The 21,032-nt window shown below is 34.5% G+C and overlaps 1 protein-coding gene across 3 annotated transcripts in view; it reads left to right on the top strand.

Moving 5' to 3' along the window:
- Positions 1-5,626: 5,626 nt before the first annotated feature.
- The window catches only part of LOC150102273 (signal recognition particle 14 kDa protein-like), an 84,495-nt gene continuing 69,089 nt past the window's right edge, over positions 5,627-21,032 (top strand). Inside the window, exons 1-4 of one of the 3 annotated variants that reach the window (XM_090399548.1) lie at positions 5,627-5,807; positions 14,120-14,192; positions 19,231-19,355; positions 20,107-20,139. In XM_090399548.1, the coding sequence (XP_090255674.1) occupies positions 5,796-5,807; positions 14,120-14,192; positions 19,231-19,355; positions 20,107-20,139 (243 nt within the window). In that variant the 5' untranslated portion in view covers positions 5,627-5,795. The other 2 variants (XM_090399547.1, XM_090399546.1) reach the window with 2 other exon arrangements.

Genomic DNA, 21,032 nt, shown 5'->3' with positions numbered 1-21,032 from the left:
TATATTCACCAACTTTGCTCAGTGAAAAGAATATGCTCCTCACACTGTTATTCACATCCTTTTTATGCTGTTTCCAAGAAGTGACACTTATTTTACCCTTGTCTCCTTCTACTATATTAAAATCATCCTTGATATTAATCTGGTAACAGTCTTCACCTACTTTTAAATTTTAATCATATCACATTTCCTACTTCTACTCGCAAGTTCCTGCAAATTGCATTCCCTCCTCAATCTATCTTCATATACAACATTCCACATCACACAACACAGACTTAGTGAATCCTCACTGAACCCTCTCATTTCTCATTCCCTTGAAAACCAGGCGACATAGATCCTTTGTGCACAGATCTAGTCACAATTCACACATAGCTGTATGGAGACCTGTGTAGCCATATGTAAATAACGTTTGCATCTATAGCGCTATACAGACAGAAGAAAAACCATTCTCAGTTTAATTGCAGTCGCTAACAAGAGAAAGTTTCCTAAGCTTTCTTCGAACGCTTTCCGAGTTAATCATTCTCTGAAAATGGAAAGCAAGAGATTTTTGGTCTGGTTTCATCCCATGAGCTCAATCGCCTGTAGAACACACCATTTCAGCCAATAATATATAGTGGTAGGGCATAGAATTGCAGCAGTTGTCTGCCTTTTTCTCCTCTTCAATTACTAATTAAAATTGCTAATAATCTTGAGTCACCTCTTCAGTGAATAACTAAGGGTGGAGTCCACTCTGTATTTTTTTACAGTTCCTGAAACACGATTTTTAGATTTTTGGTTAGTATCTGAATTGAACTTTATCACCAATCAAATCATAAATATTGATGTTACTACCTGTTTCGATTGTACCTAACGCCTTTTATTCCCTTATAAGGAGCAGGCGAGGCTATTTTAGCCCTATGAAACTTTTGGAGACAGTGAGTAATTCAATCTCTACCAGTAGCCAATTAGACATAACTCACCCAAAACTATCAAAAATTATACATGGCATACGATGAAGAAAGGATGTTGACAAGTTCCCCCACTTTGTGATTCCGAATCTTATCAGTACGTTTTCTGTCTGAAAATAATATGGGTTTTATGGTCGATTTCCTTCAGTTTACAGGGGAAAAAAATAAAACAAGTTTCCAGAATAAGAAACCCATTGGTGCATGCCAGAGACCAATTAACTCATTGAAAGTGGCTTAAAATGAGTGACATCCTTGGCCTAGCTATGTCTAATTGGGTACTAGTGGAGACTGAACTATTCACTCAATCTCTAAAAGTTAGATAGTACTAAATTGACGATGCCTAATCGCTATGAGAGAATAAAATACGGTAAATGATATTTTTTAATCTCTACAACCTATGTATCCTTGAGGAAATGATGTTTTCATCCACTGCAGTCGATGCTTGGTAAAAGGCCATTCTGAGTTTAATTCTAGTCCATGACTTGAAGTATCTTTTCTAATCCGTTCTTCGGTCTAGTAGTCGAAATTTGGAACGAGAAATCTGCCTTATTTTTCAAGAAGAGTGTATAATCCTATAAAATCAATAAAAAATTACTATAGAATCATCCACGTTATTTCAGCTAATAATATACTGTGTTAAGGTAAGGGACCACAACATGGTAGCAGGTGTCTTCCACACTCTCTTTAGGAGAATTTTGCTGATTTAGTCAATCAGCAATAGCTGGCTCAAGACTATCTTTGATTATACATGGCATCCAGTAAAGAGAGAAGGCTGACAAGTGCTGGCATCTCGTGGTCCCTAATCCTAACAATAATGTTTACTGTCTGAAAATAGTGTGGATTGTATGGTGGATTCTTTTGAGTTTACAGAACGAAAAATTTCTTTAAGATTTATTATCAGTAAATGTTTGATTTGTATATTTATTTTATATTCCTATATACACTGGGGAGCGAAAAAATTTCTCAGGCGAAAAGGGGTCGCGAGTGAAAAAAGTTTAAGAATCTCTGCTCTAGAGTGATTCTTAAAAATCATAACGTTTGCTAATAAAGGAACTCGATCTTGTAATGTAATATTATTCAATAAAAATATTAAATTTGCCTTCCTTTTGACCTATTAAACGTTTTTTTCTATTTGAATTTCATGAACGAAGGCCTGAATAGCTCAGGGAAGTGGTGCTTGCATCTTCTGCTCTAGGCTGCCCGAAGATAGACTTCAGTTCAAGTCTAGTCGCCGACTGGAGGAACTTTTTCTAAGACTATCTTCGACCGGTTCCCGAGATAGTCGATCTCTGGTATGGACAAGCGAGTTTTTTTTTTACCTGGATACTTGGGTTTATCACACAAGATAGACTTCAGTTCAAGTCTAGTCGCCGACTGGAGGAACTTTTTCTAAGACTATCTTCGACCGGTTCCCGAGATAGTCGATCTCTGGTATGGACAAGCGAGTTTTTTTTTTGCCTGGATACTTGGGTTTATCACCCTGTAAATTCAAGAAAATCGATCGTAGAACCAACATTAATTCAGACTAACATATCCTGTTAGGGTCAGGTACAAGAGATGACAGCACTTGCTTGCTGGTCTCTTCGTCGATGGCGGCTTATAATTGGTGATGGTCACGAGCCAGCTATCTCTAATGGGCTACCAGTGGAAATTGAACTGCCTACTTAGTCTCTAAAAGCTAGACAGGGTTAAACAGCCTCGCCTAGTCCCTATAAGTACACTTGCATTAATACCACAGTGTCTGCATGGTTAGCCTAGTGGCTATGCGCTTCGCAACCATATGCCTGGGGAAGGAGTCTCCTGGGCTCTATTTCCGTCACCAACGTGAGGAACTTAAGGATCTGCCATAACCAAGTTAGCGGGTCTTGGGCGTGGTTTTATTCCCCCATTTTATTTTTTTATCCCGCAAACAGGCAAACCGGCCCCATGAACATACGGATCTACAGTCATAAATAAATACTTAACCCCCATGAGGGGGCACAACTCGCCCCAATAGCGACGGGAGAGAAAAGGGAGGAAACTCCATATGAATAAATAAATACCCCAGTGTGGATAATGGGAAAGGTATTCAGGGAATCCTGTCTAAAGACCAAACAAAACTTTTTGAAGCCTATGTATGGAAAAAGACACTGTCTTTTTCCACACATAAAGTCACTCATTTCACTCATTTTGAGAATTCCTTTTCTTTCCTATTTTACTCACCAATTTTTCAGTAATGCTTCTTTTCTTATAAATTATTATTATTATTATTATGTGGCACCTCCAGGGAGTCCCAAGACTCATCGAGGGAGAGTGACAATAGCTTCGAACGATTGAAGCTGTTGTCACACTTGAATCCAACTATTAAACGCGCTCATACTTAACTTTTCGCGTGAGCGATTAGTAGCAGAGGTTCTACCAATCGACCAACCTTTGCTGGATTGCTTCGCATCCCTCAATCAATCTCTCTCTCTTCTCTTCTTTTCTACTCTACCAAGTTTATTTTTTTTCTGTGACCTTTGCCCTTCGGTTCTTAAAATCTTTTAAGCTGTATAAGATATTTTCAGTTCTCAATCAGTGAGCCAATCTGACAGAGAAGTATAGTGGTCAGAAAACAAATGCATTTGACAGGCATATACAGTACTCTAGAATTTAGTCTAAAGTACTGTATATGATTTCTTTTTCTTTGAGCTCTGTGAATTATATATGTAATTTCAACCAACAACAACAATTTCTTATTTCTTTTCCATTTTTATGTTCCTTATACTTTTTACGTTTGCAACTATGTCATTTAGCATTCTCTTTACGTAATTCTTTTTCAGCCATTATTTCCCAGGTGGCTGAAAAACCAGTAAAATCTTATTTGAAGATTTTACTGGTTTTTGCTTTCGCGATTCAGGCAAGAGAATTTGGAGTTATTACAGGATTGATCATAATTTATTACTTACTTACCATACTGCCAACATTTTGTCGTTAGTAGCATTATATGGCTATATTCCTTACTATGTAAACCAATTCTCGCGTATACAAAATGAAAAACAATAACTGTTATTGTTTTTCATCTATGTTTTTACAGTTTTAGTATGCATAGACAAGTAATAATCCAATATCAAGGCGAGCTGAATGGTATAGTTCTAATAAGTTCTTATAAACTTTTTTAAGTTTGATCCAGTTTTGACTTATGTACTGCAGGCATGTAATTTTGTTTTTTCTTAAGTTTGCTACTACGAATAATCCGACTGAAAACGAAAATTGAAATGACTGAATAATTTTTTCAGAGATCTTAAATACCAAATTCATTATTAAATTACACCTATCAGGTATAATATTATTAACATCAGTTCAAATCATTTGCAAATTTTGCCAATTAGGGCGATGAACGATTTTATTAAACTCCACGAACTAGATTTCTTTTGTAGAATTTCGATACGTTTTTCTCCTCTATGTTCCTGAAAATGGTCCGATGGAAACAAAACTGGAATAGCTCCACAAATATTTGTCAGGATTCAAAATTTTTACAACAGCACTACCACTCGACAGTTATTTCGAATAACGCACCTTTGTCACATATATCTGAAATTTCTATTATTTCTCAGACATAATAGAAATATTAATAACCACTGTGACTGATATAATATTGCATTGATATACTATATTATTTATCATTATTAATAATAATATCGAAGATTCGATGGAGGTGCTCCATCGAGTCCGAAGGCTCATCGCGGGAGACCCAGTCTATCTTACCTTTCATTAAACTCATTAACAGATAAACACTCTGGCAATCGATTCCACTCATTCAGAACTCTCCAAACCAAAAATCTAGTCCTCATGTTCCTGCTAACCACACATTTATTCAACTTCCAGGGATGACCCCTTATTCTAGTCCCTTTAGCCAAGTGCTGAAGCAATTCCCCCCCTGCATCTAGCCTTATAAAACCCTTTAAGCAACTTAAATGGTTCTATCATATCCCCTTGTTTTCTCTATCAACCAACTTCTGCAATCTTCACACCATTAATCTATCCTCATAGGAAACATTCCACAGGCCATTCACCATCTTGGTCACTCGTCTCTGAATCCTTTCCATCGCTTCGTCATCCCCAAGAAACTCATGAGCGACATGAATCTTTTTCTTGTGTGTATTCTAAATCATATATTTTATTAAACTCTACCAACTAGATTTCTTATGTAAAATTTCGATTCGTTTTTGACCTTTATGTTCCTGAAAATGGTCCGATGAAAACAAAAATTGGAATAGCTGGACAAATATTTGTGAGGATTATTTATTTATTAGAAGGGGAATGGAGAATCAATTTTATTGGTCAAGTAGGTACGGTGCAATGTAGTAGTAAATAAGTTATTTAAAAAAAAAAAAGATTTTGGTTGAAAAGGATGTCTAGGAAATTTTTTTTTCTTCAGCTGAAATTCTGTTTTTATTGACAAAACGAATTAAATAATATTTTTCCTTACTTTTTTCTAATATTGGATCATTTCAATAGAAAATTAGTTAAAACAAAATACATTAGGTTTTGTATAATTTCCTTGCTTGTTTTACGTTTATGGAATTTTAAAAAAATGAGAACTTTGGATAGCACTCGTTTTGTGGACTGTAAAAATTTACCACCGGCTAGGGGTCGGAAATGCTGGCTATGTTGATTTACCTTATTGTGACTGCTACCAGTGGCGTAATAACGAGGGCGTGGCGAAAGAAGCACCCGCCACGAGAGCAACTAGGTTTGGGGTACTAAACATAAAAAATAAAAATAAATAAATAGAGATATAAAAGTTCACTATTTTATATTGTATTTTTAAATTTCGGCAATACGCCACTTTAGACACACAAATTCTGCAACACACTGCAACTCATTTTGATGGGGTTAATAGTAAGTATCTAACATATTGCATTTAGTAAAATTTAACTTATTACATTTAAAATTTTCAAATTTTTTTTGTCATTTTTGGGTTGGGGTGGGGGCGAAAGTTAGATACTTGCCACAGGCACTTCATACCCTCGTTACTGTACTGACTGCTACAATGGGTGGGTTCTAACAACACTAAGAATATGTTCATTTTACAGCATATAATTGTTCTACAATTATAAATTACAGTTTTTGTTTTTTGCCTAAAAGGTAGTATATATAAATTCGCATATAAAAATACACCTGCTTACGTAAGTAGGTGCATCTTTCAACTTATTGGGTTTCATGAATTTATTCCATGAAATATTTATTTCTGCATTATTTTTTTTTAAAAAAATCAGATAATTTTTTATGCCATCTGATCCCCCTATAACTATTCGCTGCGATTTCCTTATGCTACAATTAGGAAACTACATATGCTTTAATAAATGCAGGATAAAGTTGCAATTAATAATGACCTTGGTGTTTAAAAAAATAAAAATAAATAAATGGGCGTATGTCAGCTTGGAGAGTAACCTCTAAATTCCCAATCGTGTCAATAAGGTAGTTGTTTGACGAATCGAAATTACGGATATATATTGCTTTTAAATAGGTGTGGTTTTTGTACGTTAATCAAACTAATTTCCAGCAAAGATATTTTACTTGCCATTTGTTATCAAAGCATCGCTTCGTAAGGTTTTACAATGGTTCTTTTGGAAAATGACTCTGTAAGTAGATATTCTCTAACTTGACGAATAATTTTCGAATTACTCATTTTATAAGTGGAGAAGTGTAAAATTTATGCATAGTCTTCCTCCCCATTAATTTAAACATGCCATATGAACTCGCAAGTGACGCACAGCTGCATCTCCAAGATAATAGGTGTGGTGTGTGCAAGTTATTGTTTTTTTCTCCCCAACCAGAACTATGAAAAGAGCATGTGGGTCCAAATTATTTTTCACTAATTTGGACTGCTGTAACCTATATATATATATATATATATATAATAAAACAAAAAAAAATAAAATATAATAATAAAATAAGTAGACAAAGTCAATTGATTTTGTATTTCTGGCATTACGAATTGCATGTGAAAAATTAAAAAAAAAAATTTAAGTACTCAAAATTTAAATTCAGAAATTATTTGTGAATGCAAAATTTACTTTGGAATTTATGATTATGTGTTGCTGTTCAACTTGCATGTTAATGATATTGGGAGCAGTTGCAGCTCCTCCATAATGGATGCATTGAATGCAGCCCTTATGGACGAGCTGCCGTTGATTGGGAGGGGGTTTGAATAGTTATTTGCAGATGATGCAAAGTTTAGGGAGAACTACCAGGAGTAGAACGAGTGCTGCAGTTTTGCACGAGCACTTGAATGCACTGGTTGGATGGGGCAAGTTTTGAAGTTATGAGTTCAATGTTGCAAAGTGCAAGGTCTTGAAATTTGAAAAGCAAAGATGAAATGTAGGGTATGCAATTGGTGGGAATATCTTGGAGGAGGTAGAGATGAGAGATCTGAGAGTGATTGTGGACAAGGACCTAAAATTTTGGGGACATATTTCTAAAATTATGAGGATAGCACAGCATATAATGGGAATGATGCATATGGCACTGACTTGTAGAAGTAAGGATATTATGGTTCCATTTTATAAGGCTTTGATCAGGCCACATATTGATGAGATATGGTCACCTGGTTTTCAAAAAGATGATTGGAAAGGGTTCAGAGACAATTGACTAAGGTGGTTTCTGTCTCAATGTTAAGTATAAAAACAGATTGAGAAAATGCAATTTGCAGAAACTGGTGAATATGAAGAAGGGGATATGAGTGAGACATATAAGTCAAGGAGTTATTACCAGATTAATATAGAGGAGGTTTTACATAGAATGGATGAAGATAGGGTGATGATGATGATTTATGGTTTTTCAATGGTGCAAGGATAGCAAAGGTCACACTGTGCCATATCAAAGGTTATAGTAATCACAAGGTAAGACAATTGCAAACATCCATACCTGCAGCAGGATTCAAACTTACCTGTTAGTTGGAGAGTGCTAACCACTTGGTCGGTGGTGAAGATAGGGAGAAAACAATAATCCCTGGAAGCTGTATAAAGAGAGTGTGAGCAAGGAGCAGGTTTTTTGGAATGCATTGCCCAAGAGTGTGGTGACTATATTTAAGGTGCAGTGGTATAAACTGTGTGTGTGTGTGACAGTGGACCCCCTGCAATTTTCATGTAGGTTTGATGATAATAATATTATTATTATTAAACGTTTGATATTATTATCCCTATTATCATTATTTGACACCTCCAGGGAGCCCATTGACTCATCAAGGGAGGGCACCTGCTCTACAAGTCTGTCTCCACCAACAATATTCAACAACTGACCGCAACTACGCCAAAGGCATCTACCGCCAACCACCACCACTGGTATTTCCACAGACAATCACAAACACCCGTGCCCATGGCATGATTTGAACACACAGCCAGGCTGGCCATTATTATTATTATTATGCTTTTCATGATGAGAAGGCATAATTATAAAAGGATGTTTTATTTAGTTCGTGACTTAAAGCACAAGTTCAAGCCTAAATTGAATGTCATCAAAGACAGGAATGGATCATTACTAACAGAAGAGTTGGAAATCAAAAACAGATGGAAAGAATACTGTGAGAAACTGTACAGCAGAGTGGATAAAGAAAATGTGGAGTCCTCCCACCAAGAAAATTTTGATTTGGAACCTTCTCCACTTAGGCATGAAGTTGAAAGAGCAGTTAAGCAGCTCAACAGCAATAAGGCCCCAGGTGCAGATGAAATCCCAGCAGAGTTAATTAAGGCCACAGGAGATGGAGGGATAAGAGTGTTTCATAGATTGATTACAAGGATATGGGAGACAGGATCATGGCCTAGAGACTGGAAGAAGTCAGTTTTCATACCACTACACAAGAAAGGTGATATGAAGGCATGCAAGAATTATAGAACTATTAGTTTGATATCTCATGTAAGCAAAATTTTATTAAAGATCATGATAAATAGGATCGAGGCCAAAGTTGAGCCCGAGGAACAAGCAGGTTTTAGGAAAGGTAGGGGCACCAGAGATCAGATCCTTTGCCTTAGACAGATCATAGAAAAATATAAAGAATTCAGACTCCCTCTGGTAATGTGTTTCTTAGACTACTCTAAAGCTTTTGACTGTGTTGAGCATGTGAAACTGTGGGAAGTAATGAAAAGAATGGGTTTTCCTCAACACACTATCAGGTTGATAGCCAACTTGTATAAGGAGCAAGAAGCCACAGTAAGAACAGGTGTTGGATTGACTGACTGGCTTCAAGTTTGACAAGGAGTTAGGTAAGGATGTTTACTTTCTCCTCACTTGTTTAGTATATATGCAGAGGACATCATGCGTGAAGCATTGGATGAGCTCAAGACAAGAATTACGATAGGAGGTAGATTGATCAGTAATCTGAGGTACGCTGATGATACAGTACTCCTTTGTAATGACATGGAAGAACTAGGACTAATTCTTGACAAAGTTAACAAGATCAGTAATAACAGAGGACTTCAACTCAATTCTAGCAAGACAAAGATCATGGTTCTCAAAGGAAAAACAAACAGAGAAGTTCTTGAGAAACAAATGTATCTTAATGGAGAAAGAATTGAGGAAGTCAGCAATTTGAGTACCTGGGATCCATTATTAATGTGAAGAATTGCTGTTCAGAAGATGTCAGAAAAAGGTTAGGAATGGCTAAAGCAACAGTCAGAGACCTGTCTAAAATCTGGAAGGATGGATCTATCTCCATGGGAACAAAGTTGAGGATTTTGGATGCAGTTGTTTTTCCAACAGCAACTTATGGATGCGAGACTTGGAACCTAAAGAAGTCAGATAAGAAACGGATATCTGCTTTTGAGATGTGGTGTTACAGAAGGCTGTTGAGGATATACACTGAAAGGCGTACAAATGAATGGGTGTTAGAAAGGATTAGTAGAACTTTAAAGCTCCTTAAGGATATTGACAGAAGAAAATTTAAATATTTTGGACACATAGAAAGGATGGAAGGAGGACTTCTCAGAACTGTAATAGAAGGTAAAGTTCCTGGAAAAAGAGGCAGAGGTAGACCATCAATGAGATGGATGGATGGCGTGTGTGGAGTGACTGATCTTCAGAGAGTTGAGGCTACCAGAAGGGCAAATAACAGGACTACATGGCGAGGCCTAGTGTGGAACATCATCGAGCATCGGAGTGACCATACAGCATCTGTAGATGCCCAGTGAACACAGACAGACATGCTTTTCATTGTTCAATTTCTACATGAACTGACCAGTATGTGGCCAAAATATGGTACTCTGTACATCATAATAGAAAGATGTAAACTATATATGCTGAAATATCTGTTTTCTAGGCTATTTTTATATATCAAATTTTTTTACATTGCATCTTGACAGAGAATGTCATTTTTCAGCATATATTTATCCTCATACTGAAAAATTAAAAATATAATTTAATTTATTGCAAAAAAAAAGTTATTTTTACAGTGATATTAATAAAAATGATGCAAGGGAAAGAATTATTGCATGCCCTAAACATATGCTTATTTTTCCTAAGCCTAAGATTAACTGTATATTACTTGCTGAACCACTGTAATTTAGCTTCTTTAACACCAGGTCAAACTACTAGGGTGATACTCAAAACCAACTTTACATTTTTTTTTTCTTTTCTTTTAGAGTTACATGGTGATCAGCATTAATTTTTAAAAATTTATGGAATTTACAACTGTGTTAAAAAAACTTTTTTATTATCCCGACATTTCGATCTTCACATTAAGATCATCATCTGGAGCATACATCAATATACATGACAAGCTGAGTTACATTATTAACTGTAAGCTAAAGAAACAATGATTTGATCACATGTTATTCTACTGGCATGACCTCTAGTGAATCCTTAATACTTTCCAAAAAAAACGGATACAGGCAAAACACTATTAACAAAATTCTCTACAAAACCTCAATAAGAAACAAAGACAAACCAGACTACAGTAAAACTGTAACCATTCCCTACATTAAAGGAACATCAGACAAAATAAACGGAGTACTACGAAAATACAACCTCAAAGCCAGCTTTAAACCTCCTGCAAAATTTAAAAAGCTTACTCAACTCATCCAAAGACCCACTCCCTCCACTAGCCCACCCTGGAGTATACCAGATTTATTGTACTTACAACATACCATATATAGGAGAAACAGGACACACAATTCCTATCAGACAAAAAGAACATATACGACACATTAAATATAATAATTATGGTGAAGCTGGCCTTTCTGATCATGCCCTGAATTCCTTACACAGAATTCAGACACTCACACTGAATTTCTTACACAGACTGGAAAAGTACTAGCTGTCTACATCGCACTAAAACATGGTATGAACGAAAATTCAAGGAAACATGTGAGATTATTATCAACCACCCAATCTGAACAATAATGATGGTCTAAAAATCCCAAACATATGGAAGGTATATGGCCCTTCCCTTAATGCATACCATTAAACATATCCGCAAGGAGATGTGTTTTGCATTATAGGAGAAACTGAGATAGGAGTGTTGGTATCTTTCTCCACCTTTGCAGCAAGTTGCCCTGGTGTTGTACCACTTTACCCCAGTCCTGAAGATACTTTCAGGCGCAAACTTTGTTTGCTCACACTTGGATAAAGGATTAAACTAATTTTATTATATGGAAGGTATATATTCGACCCATGGAACGTTCCTCACTAAGAACAACTATAAACAGGACTGTAGAAAATCCAGTATCTTAAAAGCAAAAATAAGAATTGTAACACTAAAAATAGGACACCATTGTTTCTGAAAGAAAACCATCTGAAAGAATGTTTATTCCTGTCATCGCAAATAGAATTTAGCTTGATGTAATTTTTTTTTTTTTTTTCACTAAAGGTCATGCTAGTAGAATAACATGTGATCAAATCATTGTTTCTTTAGCTTACAGTTAATAATGTAATTCAGCTTGTCTTGTATATTGATGTATGCTCCAGATGATAATCTTGATGTGAAGATCGAAACGTCAGGATAATAAAGTTTTTTTAACACGGTTGTAAATTCCATAAATTTCTAAAATGAATTACAGTTTTTAAAAAAAATAAAATAATATATAGAGCGTCTGTAGCTCAGTTAGTATAGACGAAGCCCTTCAGTTGGAAACACCTGGGTTCAAATCCTGTCTAGGATGCAAAGAACTTTTATCAGGGCTTTTTCATCAACTGAAGGCGAGTAAGCCAGTTTCATATGGAGGTAGAGGGTTTTTCTCCCAGAAACTCGGGTTTTTTCATCCCTCAGAACAGGCAAACCAGCCATTTAGAACACACACAATTAACATACATAATACACTGTTTGTAGGAAACAACAGTTGGTCCCCTGCTGAGGGACCGAAAAACCAGGTAAGAAACCAATGGACAAATAATTCAGTGGGACCCACTGAATTATTTGTAGTTAAGGGGCCAGCCCCATCCAGGCAGCAGCTAAGTCATAAAAAAATAATGCATGATAGTGAGCCTCTGTATCCTGGTTGATACAGACAAGTCCTTTGGTTGGAAAGACCTGGGTTTTGAATCTCATCTATGAGATGCGGAATCTTTATTATCAGGCCTTTTCAATCAAATGGTGAGTTAGCTGGGTGGGGGGGGGGGGGAGTTCCCAGAAACTCAAGTTCTTCACTCATCAAAATGGGCATGAACATAAAAAAAGTATAGGCATAAATACCTACCTGCTCTTAGGGGGATGAAGCAGAGGAGCATGCTGGCTGCATTAATGCCATGACTTCTAATCAGGGGACTCTACCCATCCTGAGGGATTAATGGGTTGAAGAATGGATGATAATACATAATTATACTGTATGGTATCCTGATTTTGTACATATAAAAATAAACATGCAGATAGGTATTCAAGAAAAGTTAATTGCCTTAATATATCTGATTCATTGCATAGAAAATAAAGACATGCATAAAGCAGTGTAGCAATGTTTATTTAAACATATAAGTATATTAATAGAGAAATAAAAGCATTTCTTTTATTTAAATGTATTTTTTCCCCATTCTGCTTGCAGCAATATGTATACACTCATGTGCACTTAGTTTTATATGTGTTTGTATTAAATGAAGTGCAGAATTCTTGCTTCTTCCTCTTTGTAGTTATTTTCTTACAAACTTCTTGCAAGCCTCTTCTCAGTTTTCAGCCTGGAACTAGTGCATAAAGGATTAAGCTTCTCGTATGTTTGATTCCAATTAAAAACATTTAGTTTTTCTCTGAATTTTTCATTTATTTTAGCTGTTATATAACTACACATATCAATAAATATTTCCTTTTCAACTTGTTCATCTTTGCTGAGATTTATTGCAATTTTGTGAATTCTCTTTATTGGCAGGTGAGACTAATAACTAGTACATCTTTGTCTACATGCAAGCATTTTCCACAGTTTCATACCATGTATACGTAGGAGAGAAGGATGCCTGTTACCTTCTGCATATAACTTATGTAGATGGTAGTTAGTGAATGGTGTAGACGAAGAGTTGTAGAGTAGGGACTCTCCCTCGATGAGTCTTTGGACTCCCTGGAAGTGTCGGGTAATAATAATAACTTTTTTTATGCAATTGTTTGTTGCTGTTAGCACACTCTCCCTCGATGAGTCTTCGGACTCCCTGGAGGTGTCACATAATAATAATAATAATATCTTTTTTTTTTTATAAATTGTATTTCAAATAATACAATAAATAAAGTAAAATATGCTTTGCGCATGCATTTTTAGAATTAAAAAAATTAATTTTTCAGGCAGAACCAGTACCCGAATAAATATAAATTAGTTCCTTCAGATAAATTATTTCCCAGTATTTTGGTTGACTTCTCATAATTAAAAACACTCAAGACAGTATAAACCAGCACTGAGATATGGGACTCAGGCACATCATTCTGTAAACTGCACTGTGTCAGAGAAATTATGCCAGATTATTCACCATAGTATATATAGGTTGAGTCTTTATGCCATGCTATAGAAATTCAACCTATATATGATTTTGATGTTAAATTGACTTATCTCATAACACGACATTATAGCATAGCTCAATGCTATTCTTAATGACAAGGTCCAAGGATTTCCACTTGTTTTGCATGAAGTTATAAAGGCAAAAACAAAAGACAATTATTGCCATTTTCTACTGTGCTTGTTATTATGTTTGAGTGCAAAAGTTATTGGGGAATTTAAAGTTACTTAGCTATTATGCTTTTAATTTTTCAGTTTCTAAGTGAGCTGACAAGAATGTTTGTAAGTAGCAGAAATAATGGAACTCTGTACATCACAATGAAAAGATGTAAGCACTATTAATTTATAGGACTTGGTGGAGGGAATCTTTCTAGATGTAAATTAAATTTCACTTAATAGATTACATGCATTTATTAATATTATAATAATTAGAAACTGTTGTTTTTTCACTACTCTGATCTTTTGTATCTTGAAAGCACATTATGAAATTCAAATTTAAAATATTGGGCCATGCCATACAAAATCTTTTTTTTTTTCTCATTTCTAAAAGCAAGCATGCAACTACATTGCATCTATTTCTTTTCTCTAAGATCTTCTGCCAGTTCATTAAAGTAAGTGCTTAGAAAATTTCAATTTGTCAATTAATAAAGATTCTTACATTAGTTATAAAGTGTTAAGGAATTTATTAACATTTATTATATCTTAGCAGAATAAAGTGGTCAGTCTGATGCTTCAGTCTGCTTTATTCTCCTCAGTTTGAGAGAAGAAAAATATTAGACCTCCATGAAATCAAAAAGACTTATTGCAAGAAGTGTCTGCTGTCATTATTAAAAAAAATCACAAAACTCATTTACCTTTTCTGCAATTGTCATACTCTCAGGATATGCACTGCATTACTAACCACTCCTCATGCAAATAACCAGTTCACCTCTTTAACCACATCCTTTTTTTTATAATACAGCTTCTATGGATGGCCACTTCTTCTACACATGTCTCCCTCCACTCCCAGAGACTGGGAAAACAACTTAATCAATTGTCTGTTGACCCTCTCTAATATATCCTTATCTCTGTGAAATTCAGGTGACCAAATCTGTACTTAATAATCCGCATGGCATCTGATCAAGACCTTATACAATGGAACTACAAATTCTTTGCATCAAAGTTTATATTCCGTATGTCAAGATCTTCCTCATCATGCCATAATTCATCATGATGTCATAATTTTAGTAGTGTGATCCCTAAACTTCAGGTTCATGTTTGCTGTCACTCCCAGATATATCTCCTTGACCTCTTTACAGTTTCCTCACTAATTGTATTACTTTGCATCCCATCCATCTACTACTACTGTATTTCAAACCTTACACTTTGCAACAGTAAACTGATAGCTACATTCACTTGGTCACTCACATTCTTTTCAGATTGTTTTTTTAAATGTCTGCACTACTCCTCATAATTTTCCCCAACTTTGCATCATCTGCAAACAGCTGCATTTCTCCAGTTAAGCCTGTCCCAATATCTTTCATATTGGGACAGGCTTAACAAATATAAATTAATAGTGGCCTCAGTAAATGGCCCCTGCAACACATCTTTAAGATATTTCCCATTAAGCCTGAAGATCCCGAAATAGGAAAGCATCAATCAGATAGGATCATTTGGTATCAGATAGATTGGTATCAATCCAGGTATTTCCCCCCCCCCCCCAAGATTGATGCCTATCTGACAGCCAATCCCATCCAAACCTATCCAACTCATCTAACCTTATACGTTTCAATTTAGTTACCAACCTGCTATGTAGCAATCTGTCAAAAGCCTTTGCAAAATCAAGTATACCACCATACATGTGTATCTCTCTCTCTCTCTCTTCCATAGCATACATCACCATGTAATACATAAGTAGAATGGTAAAACATGACATCCATTTAGCAATTCCATGACGACCATCACAGAGAACATTTCTGTTATCAGCTCAGTTTTCTATCTTAGCCTTCACCAACCTCTCCAACACCTTAACCATGACTTCAAACACAGATGACATATAATTCATAGGCACAGTCTTATTACCACCTTTGTAAAGAAAAAAATTTACCTTCTTTCAACTCCTTTGGGACTTGCATGTTAAGAATCTTGTTAAACAGGTGTGCCAAGGCTGCAGTTAACTGACTGGTGCATTCCATTCTCTTAAGACATACAGTGATATCTAATTTTCTCCTATTGCATTATCAACAGTTGACTTAATTCCTCATATACCTCCTGTTCGTGCACCATTAGTCCCTCCCTGACCATACTCTCTACACTTAAGTTCTTCATCATGATGACACAATTTATGAGGGTAAAAGCTTGGTGAATTGCTCATTCCCTTAAGTGATGAAGTGATCTTGTTATATTTGAAAAGAGAGATTGTTCCAAGTATGTTATTCTCCACTTATATACAACCTGTATATTAATAGTCATTCGTGGAATATATATAATTTTATTTTTAGTTGGTTAGAATGTTTCAGATTCATATCCATGATGGTGCATTGACTTCAAGGATCAACATGTTGTGTATTCTAATGAGTGGAGCATTGTTATATAAAAAAATTAAACCATTTACTGCAAATTCTTAGTATACATCACTGTATCTCTTTAGAAGATCTAACATTTCTTAAAAATTTAAAAGTACTAATGTAACAAAAGATAACTAACATTGGAATATATAGAAACCATTACACAAAAATAACGAACAGAAACACATGGAGCATGGAAGCTAGTTATGGGTCAGTCATTGTTCAGTAGGTGTGCACGATAGTTTGCAGAAAAGTTAGTCTGACGATTTGAATGATCTAATAAGTGACTTCCAAATGTCACATAAAATCATAACAGCAAATTGATTTTTCACTGTGGCTGGATAATTGAGAGATTACTGTATTGTATTAAATATTAAACATTCTAAAATGTTTTTTCTTTTTTTTGGTTAGCAGTTATTTAAGATAAGAACTTAACAAAACATATTAATTTTATAGAAAAACAAATAAATATAATAATATAAAAATTTAACTTCACACAGCTAAACTATATATTTGTGGGTTTGATTTTATTGAATCTATAAAAAGTGAAATATTTGCAAAAAATTCTGCAGACTTGCATTAAATGAAAGTCAGAATTAAAAACAGTAAGATTAATTTAAGGATTCAGATAAGATTTTAGTGCAAATGTTATCTGAATCCTTATTTTTATGATTTTAAGGAAAAAATAAGTGGCTAATCAAAAATTATAAATTGTTTAAATTATTATTATTACATAACACCTCTTTGAGGTGCCATTGTGGAAGGCCATTCTACATTACGCTCTCTCTAGCTGTTTTTAAAAGGAAAAACCCACTTTCCTTTTCATATAGAGAACGAAAGTGGGTCTTATATGCTATCTCCCTACAAGACTGGTAAACTCACCTTTAGTTAAAAAGATTCATCACTTCATGATGAGAATCAAACCAAGCATTTATCAACGAATGAGTTCAAGAAACTTGTTTGCTCTTTTGACTGCACTATGTATTAATTGAATTATCATGAATAGTTGCTGAAACCAGTGCATTTTTCCACTTATTTCTTTTATTATAATTTTATTATTTTAAATATTAAATGAAATTTTATATTAAAATTATTATAAAATAAAATATTAATATTTTAAAACTATTATTAATTATATTACAATAATATATTATTATTTTGTAGTAAAAGGTGAGGGTTCCAAATCTTTTATAATTGGATACCTGTAATAATTATTTTAGTACTCAGAAACATGAAGAATTTCATTCATATTTCAAAAAATAATATTCATTTCATTCATCCACCAGTAGTGTTACAGGCTCTAAAGTTAAGCCTGCAGCTTGTCCAAGTATCCTTAAGCACCATAACTGTAATTTTTAATAGGATAAGGTGATTAGCCTTGTCTATAAATATATTTTTGCATGTAAATTACATGTGTTTTCTTGGCCAGTTTGTCTTGTGGGATGAAAAACCCAACTTTCTGACAGGGGAAGACCCTTTCCCCCTACCTATGAGACAATCTAACTAACCATCAGTTAACCCTTATAAAGATTCTTTGCAGCCTAGACATGATATGAATCACCCAAGTCTTTCTAGTCAAAGGACATCTTTGATACTGACTTTGATCTACAGAGACTGTGATAATATTCATTTACAATGCTAATTATTAAACTTTTCCATGTTTATTTCCTTCAACGTTACCTGATGATCAGCATTGATTATAGCAAAATTTGGAAAACTACTACCATGCTGGAGTAATAATTTTAAGATAAAATAATGGACTGTTACTCACTAATATGATGACTTTGTATTAAGGGACACAAATTACATTACAGCTAACATGATATACCAGACCATTAATAATTTGGCCAATGTTGATGTTAAGTTCATGTCTAGTGAGGAAGGGGAAAAAATATTAATAATATATAATAAATATATATATAAAATGTAATATATTAAAATACATATACATACACACACATACATATAAATTACATCAATACCTGTTGGCTTGAGTTCATTATCTAGTCCTCATTTTTATTGCTGGAAAAAAACATCTTTACTCAGAGAATTAGAATCTTATTAGCAAGTTCTGGTTTTGAAGGTAATCACTACCTAGGAATGCTGGCAGCATTCCTAGGTAGTGATGACCTACTTTTATAGTCCTTTTCTTGTTTGGTGTCTCTATCCACTGTGTAGGTCAAGAGATTATTCTCTTTGGAGTTGGAAATCGCTGGTGACCTAAAGTTCTTTCACTTATGTTAAGAACTGTTTTTTAGATACTGAAATGGTTGGTTGACCTTCTTGAATTTTCTTGGAATCAGTTCATTTTATATATATATCAAAGGTGGACTGATTTTATGACTGTTTTAAAATAAAAAAGTTGCAAAATTTGATTTTAGCCTTTAAAATTTATTTTGCTATTACTTTTGTGACTTATGGCAAAATGAAAAATGTTAAGCATTACTGGATGTAAAAATGACTCAGCCCTTTGGTATCCTTTATAAATCAAACTGGCAAAAAGTGGTATATTGAATTTTTTTTTTATTACGTTATTCAGATAGTTATCACAAACTGATATTTGTTTCTGTTCAGTAGACTTATCTTTTCCAATATGATGATATCAAAGATGAGTGGTCAATTGGAGAAGGATTTCTATTGGATATGGCTTTGAGCAGGAAATAAGAGTTTTTGTGTTTGCCAAGAATAGCGGTACCTTGCTACAATGTAGGCACATTTTGAAGATAGACAAATTTAACTTTACTTTTTTTTGACTAATCTGGATCATAATTTCACTTATTCTTGCATATGCATTATGTTATTGTATATTTATATAACTAGATGATGGGAGGACAAAGCCTAAGCCACATCCCTCTAAAGAACTTCCGGTATCATCATCTTCACAGTCTGTAGAATATAAATGTTTGATTCGCGCTCGCCTTGGAAGTAAAAAAATCAATACAGTGGTATGTATCAATTTTGTTTTAAAAATATAGTTCAGAGTATTGTCTTTTTTTTTTTTACTGTTTGTTTATAATTGTTCTAGACAAAAATATCAACAAAGTAATTATCCTATTAAATTTAAGAATTAAATTTTTTTTTAAATTTTAATTAAAATGATCATAGACAGAGCCTGTGTAGCTCAGTGGAAGTGGTATTTACACTCCACAGTGCTTGATTGCTCAAAGGAAGGCATAGGTTCAAATTTAGTCGCCAACTATAGGAACATTTTCTAAGCCTTTCTTCAACCAGTTCCTGAGTTAGTCGCTCTCTGGCATGGGCAAGCAGGTTTTTTCCCCTGGAAACTTGGGTTTTTCATCCTGTAAACTCAAGAAAATTGACTGTAGAACCCACACTATCTCAGACGATAAATATACAGTATTAGGATTAGGGACCTCGAGATGGCAGCACTTACCAGCCGCCCCTCTCTTTGCCGAATGCTGGATAGTGTTAGTGATAGTCTAGGGCAGCTATCTCTAATTAGCCTCCAGTGGAGATTGAACTGTCCCCTCAGTCTCCAAAAGTTTGATCAGGCTAAAATGGCCTCACCTGCTCCTTTTAAGGGAATCCAAGGTGTTAGCAGTGATTATTGACTTATGTAAATTAGTTGAATTGCCTTTAAAACGTATGGAAATATTGTATCAGTTATATTTTTCAAATAAAATGATTAAATCTCATGTGAGTAAAAAATTTAGGACTTCTGTTTTTCATCAATAGGTATCAAGTAAAGATATGAACAAGTTTCAAATGGTAAGCTTTGTTTAGCTCTTTTTAGATATTTCAGTTCTATATTATGTCTAGAAAAATACATATACACTCTCAATGTTATATAGTAGACTCCCGAATATTAGTTGTTCTGTCCATTTAGCAATTTTTTTATTATTTATTTTTTTGTTTCAATCAGTTGTTTTATTATTATTGGTACAAACATTAAGAGTTATGTATGTTGTACGCTTTGCCCACTAAGTTATGCACAGATTACCAAATTGTGTTCTGATTTCTAATTATCTTTAAGCAGACAAGTTTGCTATTTAATTGCTTTTGACATACTTTGGGCTCTTGAATAAACAGAAAATGTTTACTTCTATTCATAATTCTCTAACTGTAGAAATTAAATTGGCTGTTAAAATTTATTAATATCGGTACTTTTTATAAAGCAAAGTTGTATGCTATCTGTGCTATTATGTAGCATTCAATATGGTTCAGATCAGCTTCTATATAGTTTGTCACTAAGGGCTGGTTGTGGATTAATTGGATTTGAATGTAATTTAATCTAGGATGACAGAGATTTTTCTCCTTGAAAGTCAGGTTTCCAGAGAAAAATAATATTAAACATTAAAAACATTTTAATATCATCATCAAATTCCTGACATACCCTCAGGCAGTGTACAGGATCTTATGATAGTACTACATGAGCAGTTACATCATTACTCCTTATCAACAATTTTCCTTCAGATTAGCCTGTTATCTGTCAACATTCCAATATTATGAGATCTTATATTAGTCTTCTAAGGCACTTTTTACAGTATCAATCCACCTACATCTTGGTCTTACTCTGGGTATTTTAGCTGCCATCCTGGCAAAGAACACTTGTTTAGCTAATCATTCCTCTCCCATTTAGTTTAAGTCAACATACCACCTGA

This window comes from Typopeltis vanoorti, chromosome 10 (assembly GCF_054136105.1).
Source record: "Typopeltis vanoorti isolate ZY-2024b chromosome 10, IOZ_Tvanoo_1.0, whole genome shotgun sequence".
Lineage (NCBI taxonomy): Eukaryota > Metazoa > Arthropoda > Arachnida > Uropygi > Thelyphonidae > Typopeltis > Typopeltis vanoorti.
The sequence above is the reverse complement of the archived record's forward strand: the minus strand, read 5'-3'. Positions and strand labels throughout refer to the sequence as shown.